General features: G+C 40.1%; 1 protein-coding gene across 2 annotated transcripts in view; it reads left to right on the plus strand.

Moving 5' to 3' along the window:
- Positions 1–4,567, plus strand: part of RERG (RAS like estrogen regulated growth inhibitor) — a 105,072-nt gene extending 100,505 nt beyond the window's left edge. For both annotated transcript variants that reach the window (XM_030480674.1, XM_030480675.1), the window contains exon 5: positions 673–4,567. In XM_030480674.1, the coding sequence (XP_030336534.1) occupies positions 673–1,080 (408 nt within the window). In that variant the 3' untranslated portion in view covers positions 1,081–4,567. The remainder of the gene's footprint in view (positions 1–672) is intronic.
- Positions 4,568–12,328: the final 7,761 nt, after the last annotated feature.

Genomic DNA, 12,328 nt, shown 5'->3' on the forward strand with positions numbered 1-12,328 from the left:
AGCAGGGAAGGGGAGTACGGTGATGGCAGCAGTGCGATGGGTGGCAGGTGTGCTTCACTTTTGGGATCAGAGATTTGTTTCTGAGCAGCATGTCCCCCCCTCCACCACTACCAGCTTGCTGCTGTACCCAGAATGCTGGATCCAGAGCCTTCTGCAGGGGACCCTGCTTAGTTTTCAAACACTGGAAGAACAAACAAGTCAGAGTTTTCTCTGGGATTGAAATTATTTTGTTCTCATTCCGTGATTCGGGGCCAGACCAACAACGCGTTGTTATTATGAACAAAGTCACGGTCTATTTCTACAGCTAAATGACAAGGCTTGACAGCCTCAGTCAATGACTCCTACCAAAGTGAAGAGCAGTTTTGTCATAGTCAGGTCTCTCTTCATTTCAAAACACGGCAGGTGCTCACGCTGCTCAGGCCTATACAGTTTGTGTGGTGGGTATCATTCAACAGAGACCCTCTTCCAACTCCCTGCTACCAGCCTGTCCACAGGCAGCCCATGGCACCTTGCTAAAGTAGATCTCCTATAGTACATGATAAAACAGGTGATGTGCATAAAGTAAAGCAGATGTACATGGCTTTGCAGGCTTTGGTGGGACATCTATCTGAAGGCTTGGTGTCGTCTTCATAAATCAAATTCCTAAGGCTGGTATCTGTCTTTCCAAAACAGGAGGATGCTATTCAGAAAGAAGGACATGTGCGATGGGGTGAAGGCTTCGTGCTGGTTTACGACATCACAGACAGAGGCAGCTTTGAGGAAGTGCTGCCACTCAAGAACTTGTTGGATGAAGTTAAAAAGCCAAAAAATGTCACCCTGATCCTGGTGGGGAACAAAGCAGACTTGGATCACTCCAGGCAGGTCAGCACAGAGGAAGGTGAAAAGCTGGCCACAGAACTAGCATGCGCTTTTTATGAGTGCTCTGCTTGCACAGGAGAGGGCAACATTATGGAGGCCTTCTATGAGCTCTGTCGTGAGGTACGGCGTCGAAAGATGGTCCAGGGCAAGACTCGGAGACGGAGCTCCACCACCCACGTCAAGCAGGCAATTAATAAGATGCTTACCAAAATCAGCAGCTAAAGAGAGCTGTACTAAGCCAGAGAAGCATTTTAGAGCATACTAGCTTGGAGTAGGGATGAGGCAAGCAGAACGCATGTAATTAAAATGGTCAAAGCTTTGCAATTAAAAAAAAAAAATAGAAAAGACAAACCACACCACTTTTTTGAGTAACACAGAGTCAGACTTTTTTCCTGGTTTGAAACGTATTTAGCCACGCTGCTTCTGGCTAATGTGGGAAAAGAAAGAAAATAAACAGACAAAAAAACTCCAAAGGACTAGATGATTGTGGGGATTGGCACTGACAGAGTGTCTTCTGCTTCTACAAGGCTGGCTCCAATCCCCTGCAAGTCAGTAGTGCCTAATCATTTCCAGCCAGCCAGCTGCTCAGTAGCCATTGGAGAGTAAGATTCAGCCCTCAGTTGGTCAACAACCATCACAATGCGTGTTCTCAAGGACTGAATACATGTAAAGGCTGCTGTGTGATACCAGAAAGTTCATCTGACACCTTTCACCAGCTCTAAATTGGTGCATTGTGTGCTTTTACTCCAAACTGTCTTTCCTTGTTATTTTTGTCAGATCTATGAGTGCTGATGTTCTTCGCAAAGTATGCAAAGAATAGGGGAAAGGTCTATTTCATGGAGTGTTTAGCCAGCAAGACACACATTTTAATAGAACTGAAGTTAGTTGCTTTTCCAGATCCTCTGAAATTGCAGAATTCATAAAGAAATAATCAGCTAGTCCAGTGGCATTTCAGCATTTCCCCCTCAAAGTGCAATGCTGTACTTGGGGAAATGGGAGTGTTTGTTTTGGGAAATCAAACTAAAAAAATGACCATATTACTCTTGATTTAGTTATGGGTAGTTTTTAGCTTTTGTTTACAATTTTGTTTTGGTCTTACTTGAATTTACTCTATCTTATACTGCAGAACTGAATCCTTGGAAAGGCAAGAATTTAAAGTCTCAGCCCAAATGTAAATCAGATGTGAATGACCTCTACCATATCAGAAGGCCATAATTTCCAGCTGTTTAAACTTTCAAATGTTGCTTGAAGCACTCTGTGATTTAAACCAGCACAGGGGTTTTTGTGACTCTTCTCTGGCACACTGAAGTGAAAGTGCATTTTATCAGATTTTGGTGCCTGAGGTAAAAGATGTCCAGTTTTCACTTCTCCCTCCTTCTCCCTTATGCATCTCATTTAAGCCAGCTGTCAAGTTTTGCCTTCTGTCTACTTGGTTGTTAACTGTATGCTAAGAGATACAAGAACCAAGAATGGAAGATTTTCATTCAGATTGTGCTGGCCTCTCACCAGTTGTGTTGCATCCCTTCAGGCAGCATGGTGTGCAGCTCAGACTGTCATCATGTAAAACCACAGCCAAAGGCTGGGATGACAAATGGGATTATTAGCAGTATTCTCCTTTGAGTAACAGCCCCCCTTGTAGCAACTACTTACAGCTTTATTCTCCACTGCTTTGTACTTCGTATGGTCATTTGCCTCTGTGAAGAAGTAACAGCAAAAGGCTATCAACCACATGTGGAAGAGTGAGGGTATCTGGTTGGATAGCACTTTGAACAGTTACAGGTAGCCGTATAAGTGGTGGAACAGCCTGGAGAATCAAGCGCTTATATCCCTGTTGGCAGAGAAAAGTCCCAAGTCAGGACTCTTTTCAAAAGGATTATCTTAAAGATACTTTACCAAAGTAATTTCTTTAAACATTTTCTTTTACCCAATCAAAATCAAAGAACATCACATTCAGATGTATATTTTATTTGTGCTGTTGTTTATTTTCTCTGTTTCCCCTATTCTAGATAGTGAAAACTCATTTCACTCCCCTGGAATCCATGTCTATATTTTGGTCCTCATATTCAGGTATGCTGCCATACATCAGCTAGACACACTGCAGTGGAAATTTCACCATGTGCTTCTGTGAAGCACTCTGTGACACATCTGTTCCCAAACTATTTGTCATATGTCTTAACTTTTGGGGTGGGGGAGGAGAGAGAGAAGTTTTGCCAATTTTAGTCCTGTTAGTGATACAGAATCAATACAAGTGCAAAAGAAAGGGCTAGTGTCTGTTCATGCACGAGTAGTCATTAGCTGAAGGTCTGAACTTGCAAATGTGTATCTTAGAACATTAGGAGCCAGAGTGAGCATTTGCAAGTTGAGGCACCAAGTCATCCTGTTATATTTCAAATCAGTGCTGCTGCACGAATCTGAAGTAAACAAAGTCCTTACCTGAAATCCCATGGCAACATAGCTGAGAGGAGTCTTTATGTTGGTATGCTAAGCAATTGGTGTATTCCTCTCTAAGACAACTTCAGCAGTTCTTTTCTCTGAAAACCTTTCTTAGGCTTCAGAGTTGAGCTGCAATTAAAAGTACAAAACGGTGATATATGAATGACGAGAAAATAAATTCATCATATTCATATTATAAGAGTTGAAAGGAAGGAGAAGCTAAGTTAGGGCCCTAATACTTTCCAAAAGAATCCCTGCAAATTATTTTTTCCTTTGCGATGTTTGTATGGAGAAATTATAAAATCCTGGTGAAAGAAAATGTTCCACTGTGCAAACATGACTTGTTGCATAAAGAACCTCTAATAAAAATAGTAACATTCCTTTGCAAAGACTGAATTTGGAAACTGCCAAACATGATAAATATTTGGTCAAAAAGGAGGCTGCAATTTTGTGACCTTTCCTCCCACAAAACAACATATTTCCTTATTTAATTGATTTTTTTTTTTTTAATCTTGGGTGCAATGGGCTCCTTGTCAAGCCTGTTATAGTATATTATAATCTGTTGATACATACTACATACTGTTAAATGCAATCTGATTTACTATTGCTCACAATGATGCAACATATTTTTGGCTATACTAGAAATGTGTCATTTTTCCATAATGTCCAAATTGAACCCAGAAGTGCCCAAGCATTGAAAAGGCCAAAGGTAACGTGAACGTACATTCGGTAGCCTTTCTGCAGCAGACATCAACAGTTTAAATTCTGTTTCTGCTGCTGCTATATAAATGTACATGTATGACACTAACATTAAATACTTCTCCTCTGCCCGCTATCATTTCAGTGGGGAGAGGATGGGAAGGACAGTAAACAAAAAGGGAGAAGAAAGGTGAAATTGATACTTGTTACCTACAACAAGTTGATTGTCATTTATGAAGTTTATAAATATTTATCTTCAATTGATGAAGAGTTAGTCATGCCCGTGCTGCAAGACCTGGATCGGGAACCAAGACTTCCCTAGAACTTTGAGAATCTTCATATCTGGGGGTTTGGTGCAACCACAGATGGAAGTAAAGATCAACCACTAGGTTTGCACCTGGATCCAGACAAGTTATCCCCAAACCTGGGGATAGTTGGATCTGGCAGTTTGCTACAAGGCTAGTTGATTTTTATATATATAATGATCTGTATGCATTTTTACATTAAAAATATGAAAGCTTGTGCTGGTAGATAATATATAAGAAAAAATAAAAATAATTAAAAAAAAGTGGTCTCTTATGCATTGATCTTCCATTAGTTTTCTCTGAAGTGTTGTCTTCCAGCTTTTAAGGGGCCAGTTCCTGAAGTCCTGATTCAGTTATTAGTCTTTATGTAAGGAAAACAGACAGTGAATTTTGCCTGAGTAAGCACTTCAGCATTTGGATCAGTTTATTTGAACTTATTTGGCTGCTAAGTCTGGAATTGAGAGCTCAGGCAGCATCTACAGTGAAGCATAGAAACAAGTGTCCTTACTAACTGATCAAAAAAAGCTACAGCACCAGGGTTTTTAAACGACCTCAGTGAAACCCACAACCCAAACTCTGCCCTGCCAACTAAATAATATGGATCTTGATCCCAAGCTTCTCAGGTAAAATCCTGGGCTAAGTGGTCTAGGAGATTCATGCCAGCAATTTGGACAGAGACAACTGACAGCATATACCTGGACTTGTGCAAGGCATTTGATGCTGTCCCACACAACATTCATGTCTCTAAATTGGAGAGGCATGGATCTGTGGGATGGGCCATTCGGTGGATAAGGAATTGGCTGGATGGTCACACTCAAAGAGTTGTGGTCAACAGCTCTATGTCCAAGTGGAGATCTGTGACAAGTGGTGGTCATCAGGGGTCGGTATTGGGACCAGTGCTGTTCAACATCTTTGTTGGCAACATGGGACAGTGGGATTGATGCACCCTCAGCAAGTTTGCCGTCAACACTAAGCTGTGTGGTGCAGTTGGCACACTGGAGGGAAGGAATGTCATCCAGAGGGACCTTGACAGGCTGGAGAGGTGGGCCAATGCCAACCTCGTGAAGTTCAACAAGGGCAAATGCGAGGTCCTGCACCTGTTTCAGGGCAATCCCAGGCACAGCTGCAGGTTGGGTGGAGATTAGATTGCGAGAAGCCTTGATGAGAAAGGCTTGGGGTTGTTGGCTGACAAGAAGCATATAATGACACACCAATGCGCACTTGCAGCCCAGAAAGCCAACTGTGTCCTGGGCTGCATCAAAAGGAGTGTGGCCAGCAGGTCAAGGGAGGTGATTTTCCCCCTCTATTCCATCCTTGTGAAACCCCATCTGCAGTAATGCGTTCAGCTCTGGGGCCCCTAACACAAGAGAGATGTGGACCTGCTCAGGTGAGTCTAGAGGAGGGCCACAAAGATGATTAGAGGGCTGGAGCACCTCTCCTATGAAGACAAGCTGAGAGACTTGGGGTTGTTCAGCCTAGAGAAGAGAAGGCTCAGGGACAGCCTTCCAGTACCTAAAAGGGGTCTACAAGAAAGCTGGAGAAGGATGTTTTACAAGGGCATTAGTGACAGAACAAGGGAGAATGGCTGTAAGCTGACAGGGGAGATTTAGATTAGACATTACGAAGATATTCTTTACTGTGAGGGTAGTGAGGCACTGCAACAGGTTGCCCAGAGAAGTTGTGGATGCCCGGCCCCTGGAAGTGTTCAAGGCAAGGCTGGACGCGGCTTTGAGCAACTTGGTTTAGTGGAAGTTGCCCCTGCCCATGGCAGGGGGTTGGAACTAGATGAGTTTTAAGGTCCCTTCCAACCCAAACCATTCTGTGATTCTGTGATTCACTAGCTGCCAGCTGTTCTTTATTTTCCAAGGGTAATGTGCTGTTATTGTGAAGAGAAGATACATGATGTATACTTTATGTAAGGTACATTATATCAATGCTAAACAACCATACATATTGTGGGCATTAAGCTATAGCAGTGGAAGTTTTATTGCAGAAGAGGGCGACCAGCTGTAATCTACTCTTGTTTCCTTCCAAACCTGGACCAACCAAGTAACCCAAAGCATTATCATAAACAGCCTAACTGTAGTGGGGGTATAAGAATGCCACCTCTGGCAGAGCACTGCATGAAATCTGGGTGCAGGATCTATATTGTGAGGTAAAACATCTCAAAACTAGATGAGGCATCCTTCCAGTCACTCTCTGCCTCTGTAGCACTGCAAAGCATCCTTGAGTTATGTCAAGCTGCACTATAACTTGCTCTAGTCATAATAATGTCTCCTGCAAAATAAGTAGCTGCAGTCATAAAGACTATGTATAAACAGTGTTTGGGGTTCCTTTTATCTTTCATTTTAATGGCTCAATCCATTTGTGTAGCTTAAGAGGAAAAGAAAAATGAGAGGGGCTTTAATTAAAAAAGGCTCCTTGGCATTTTGGTGTATCTGCCTTTATGGTCTTTGAAAAATTAAACATAAAATGAAAACAATGTCATCTTAGAAACTCTAATGTTATGCTTTATTTCCATTACAGATGCCAGGCACTAATTACTGCAGAGTTATGAAAATACAGAGCAGCAGCTTGTCATCCTGTGCTTTGCACAGTTACTAGGAGGTGATAATGTTGGCTTGTCTGAGGCCAGTTCAGTCTCATTTCTATAAACACAGTTCCACATGACGAAAGCTATTACTGCAGATTTCAGCAGAAAGAGACAGGCTAAGTTCCTGCAGTAGGACTCCACTGACTGCAGTGGGATTATGCGCAGGATGGGTCAAGACCCTCAGTCACAGCCTTGGTAGCCAACATGTGGAGAAAACACTCCAACAGCCAACCTCTCTCATCTACTTTAAGGATCTTTCCTCTGTTTTTGTTTGAAGTATGCTGGTAGGAAACTGGGAGGTAAGTTTACTCTACTGACTGCCATCGAATAAATCAGAGAACTTGATGGGAGTTTGCTTGTCTGCATTTTTGGGCTGGTATCTTTCACCTCCACTTGATTCCACAAACCAACATTTGTCTTTTCCTACTGCTGTTATTTTAAAATAAGTTGGTTCGGTTTTGTTTTGTTTTAAATGGCAGGTGTCAATATAGTCTGATATCCAGGGATGTTTTATGGGCAGAGGCTGTACCACATCTCAGAGGTCCCTACCGCAGGAATGCAGTATTTACAAATGCCTCTGGATGTAAATTCTTAACACTGAATACAGCTGCTGTGAAGAGGTGGAAATAATTTTTTTTTTTATAAGGGATCATCTCATAATTATAGTACAGATCCCTTTGTCAAGTACCACAGTCCTAAACCAGACTGAAAAATGTTGTATCACAAGGAGCAGCTACATCCTACCATGAAATATTAACATGCATAATAATGAAATAATTAAAACAATTTATAGACACCTCAACTTGTACCTCACAGACCAAACCTACACATTTTTTAATTTTTTTATTTTATTTATGTAGTATCAGGAATTTACAGAACCTCAGTTTAAATCCAGCAAGTTCTAGTTACTAAGAATACATCAATGAAGTAAAAAATAATGGTTTATCACCAAACTACTTTGTCAGGGCACATGGTTTAGCTCCATCCTGCTTCCTCTGGCCTAGTCAAAGCTGTCATTGCTACAAGGAACACCAGGGAGACACGGAAGGAACTTTTGACAGGAAAAAATTCGGATAAAAGAAATGATAAATAAGCCCGAAGGGACATAACCTAAATAAAAGTAGAATTCCTATTTTCCCGGAAGGCAATTGCAAGATATCATACATTAACACTTGTACTCCGGTGATCTGATCAGAATTAGTAATCGGAGAAAGTTGACTATTTTGAGGTTTTAACTTGGGTTTGTTTCTTTTTGCAAATCTAACTGGAAAAAAAAAAAAAAAAACCCAAACCCAAAAAATTGTGCAACAAACATTAGGGCTAAAATTTTTAATTAATGCCAGGTTTGTGATATCCAGCTTTTAATAAAGTTTCTGGATTTTTCCATATTTCAGTGTTAGTTTTAAGTTATGGAAAGCAAACTCTCAATAACTTTACTTGGTGTTCTCCCAGATACACTGTTAATGATTCATTTTAAAGAGAATTATCTGCAAATAGAGGACTAGGACTGTTTTCTCAGGAATTCAAAAGCATAATTTTCCCTGAAATCTTAGCATCTGAAACATGATGAAAGAGTATATCAAGTAATGCTAGCAACAGATTGGAGCAAAAAGCTCCCAGATTCTGTGCAAGCTTTCACAGATCAGTGCTATTACAGTATTCCCCCCAAAACTTTCAAGAGAGTATGAGATCTCAGGATTGTCACACCCAAAAGCATGTACCTTTAAAACTTGACCTAAATAAGTTTTCTGATGGCAATAAGAAGTTCATGTCATGGTGAGGGTTCATTGCTGTAGGAAGACATGATCTGGCATGCTATATCAACATTTGCAGGCAGATTTTATTTCTCTCTCTTGGGGTTCAGCTGCTCATAAATTTTGCAAGTGAGAACTGCATAACTTTTATCCAAATCTGAATTCCAAGAAAATCAGTTGTCTGCCTAGGAATCTCTCACAGTGGCCATTCCTCAACTCCAGAGAGCAGCTGTAGAGCAATGAGCATGGTCTCATAACAACCACAGAAAACATCAAAACTATCTCCCCCAACTCTTTGTGCTTTTCAATGCATGAAGAGACTGGATAGAAAAAGCAAATCCACCATCTAAAGTCATCACAGTGGCATGTAAAATGTCATCAGTAGAACACATCTTTGAAGTCACTGATTTCTCCTTTCAAAAATTAAGAAATTTCAAATAAAGCTTTCAGTTCTATTCAGATTCTGCTTGAAAGAAAAAGAAATGAAAAATGAAAAAAGACATTAAAAAGAAATGGAAGAAAAAAGGAAGATGGAGAAAGGGGAAAGGAGAACAGAGAAAGAAGAATAGAGAAGAGAGAAAAGGAAAAAGAAGAAGAAGAAAGAGGAAAAATAGAAAAAAAAAGGGGGGGGGGGGGGGAGAGAAAAATAGAAGGAGGAAAACCTAGTTTAAAAAATCCAAACAAGATTCTTTGTGTTCTTAGGGTTTCTCTGTGCAGAATTTGCTGTAGTTCTGCAAGTCATCACGAAAGACTTTGCTAAAATACTGACTATTAACACTTGGTATCCAAAAACCTTGTATCTTCTAAGTACACATTCATGTAAATGTTCAACTCAATTCAGTACAAGTCTGGGATAGAGGTTTATATGTATTTCAATCCAAATTATTTCAGTTTTGCATTCTGAAAGCAGGGTGTATTTCCCCTCCTTAGAATAGAATTCAATGCCAAAACAGTAGCTGTTATTAACAGTAATTTAATATGCATAGTTTTATTATGCCAAAATATATTTAATGAAAATCCATAAACAAAAGAGTGATGTGTCTGTGTGAAATGACAAGAGCAAAAGAATGTTGGATAAGTTCTATAAATATTAAATTTCTTTTAATAAACTCATGAGTTGCCTTTTGCTTTTTTTTCCTCTGTTTTTCAGTATTTGAAATAACCACAATAATTGCAAAAAGCCTGCAGCTTCCTTTATGGTCTTTCTCTGACAGACAGAATTTCTCTGGTGTAGAGTTAAAACATTCAAGGTTTATAACTCACTAGAAAACATATCTAGAATGACATCGGAAATGAGAAAAACTTATTTTAGAGATGCAGAAAGGTAGGGAAGAAAGAGATCTTCAGAATTCCTAGAAAAGAAGCTAATTAAAGCTCTCCAAAGGACTTTGACCTTTCTACAGAGTGATTGAGCTGTTATCTGAGGTTTAATCTCAGATTCTTTTGAAATAATTATTACTGCAGGGAGGAAAGAAGAGATGGATGAAATGGTATTTCTTGGTAGCAGACAATCAGGTTTTCAATTCTGGGCTAGGTTTGTCATCATTCTGAAGAAAGGAGTTAGTTACCAGCCTGTTTTCAGACAACTTTCCCAATAAAACCTACCACCACTCCAATTTTCACAAACTAAGGTTACTATCAAAAAAGAGCTGGAGACTGAAAGATCATGGTGTTTAATTTACCTTTGTAGCCCTGGAGTATTTCTTGGGATTTTACAGATGGCTGCAGACAGAAATGCAGAAGGTACTGTACACATCTGTAACATGATCAGCATGAGGTTCTGCCATGCTTCACCCATGTGTTGGCCCAATGTTTTCACCATCAAATTCTGGACTGTTTTAATATCTTTGTCCTCTTCAAGGAAAAACCTGAAAATTGTCAATGCAAAAAGTTAGTGATTTTGGGGGGGGTGGTTTTGGGTTTTTTGTTTGTTTGTTTGCTTTATTTTGTTTCTAAATTGGAACAGTTAGAAAACATTTACAAAAAACTAGCCCCCACACACTTTTAGGTATTTAGATATTATTGTGATGCCCTCAGTGAAAATATCTAGGTAGCTATTTCTTACGAATATGTTAAGAGGAAAATATCTCTAGGACAACCATTCCAACCTTTTTTGTGAGTTCATACACAGTTTGGTTTACTCTGTAGTTTTCTATTGTTAATTTCTGATCAGTAGGCCTCTTATTCTCAGACTTTCTTGTGCACTCCCATAAACCTTTATTAAAACATGTTGCTTGATTAAAATAGTTGCACAGAGCAATGCCATGATCTCATAGATCATGCGCGTAGTCTGAGGTTACTAACCACCGGTCTAGTCAATTTTCAACATTCAAGGGTTAGTAAAGGGAACAATAATTATCACATCAAGGAAATTTTTTTTTACCTATTTATTTTCTGTTTTAAGAGTCTGAGGATTCAGATATTTATTGTTGAGTTTGGGTTTGGTTTTTTTAGTATACAAAATGACTCCTTTAAGGTAAAAGAGGTTGTGGAGATTTGTTGAATGAGATTCAACTTGTTGGAAGGCTAAATGAAATACAGAGGTCAGAGCCAACATAATGCATTGACAGCTCATAGTTTTCTCTCGGTGACCAGAAGGAAAAAGCGGTGTGTAGTTCAGTACCCATGTTCCCAAAGCAGTCACTATATTTCAGATGGAAACATGCCACATGCTTTGGGATCCATGAGTTGTCCCTTCTGCCTGTCTAGCCTAGGTCTCAAGTCAGAAAACAATGTCTGTATTGTCCAGAGCTCATTTACATCCATTCACACATTTAAATGTCTGTTTCCCATTTAGATGACACAGCCTTAAGGCTCTGTCCCTCTCTGTACTTACTTTGGGAGCCAGCGGGGAAAGTTAGTTGCTGACCTCTCCATTACCCTCCTCAGATTACATGGTGTCGCCTTGTATTAACAAGGCTGAGGATGAGGCTGGGTACCCTGCAGCATTAGTCACTGAGGAAAGAGTACAACAGCACCGTGAGGCTCCCTGAGCCTCCAGAAGAAAAGATTTCAAACAACTATTCACTGTATCGCAAAGAAAAGTCTAATGCAAGTGCTTTCTGAGAAACAACACACCACCTCAGTGCGGTTTTCAAGCCTCGTATCTGTATCATCATGGAGCTTTCATGTGGCTTGATGATACGTGTTCTTGGCCACGCCATTCAGCTGACCAACAACTCCAGCTGCGGATGATGTCTCTTAACCTATCATCTGTGCTCAATTTACAGCCACAGCATGCATTTCACCTCAGAGGCTACGCACTTCTCACACATGGTTGTTTATGGCTTTGATCCAGTTGCTTCTGTGACCCAGTCTGAACTTTGAACACAAAAAGCACAAAAAGCATGGTGTTTGAGACATGGAATTATTGTGGCTATCAAGTTCCAGGAAGGAAATGAGCTGCTTCTAATTACATGACTACATGGTAGTAGTCAGGAAAAGTTTTCAGAAATAAAAGACTGGTGAATATATCAGTAAGACTGTTGAGAGGCACTTTTCTGAGTTCATTTTTCCTTTCAAATACAAAAACATGCAGCAGGACAGGACTAGAATACATAGCAATTCACTGCTCAAAGACCTGCACCAAGACTAAATTCAATTTTCAGACTGCCTCAGACTTTTGATCCTGAGCAAACTAGTTAAGACCCATTTCATAGTTTACTGAAGTTAATAAAAATCATTGT

This window comes from Strigops habroptila, chromosome 3, assembly GCF_004027225.2.
Source record: "Strigops habroptila isolate Jane chromosome 3, bStrHab1.2.pri, whole genome shotgun sequence".
In the NCBI taxonomy this organism is placed as follows: Eukaryota; Metazoa; Chordata; class Aves; order Psittaciformes; family Psittacidae; genus Strigops; species Strigops habroptila.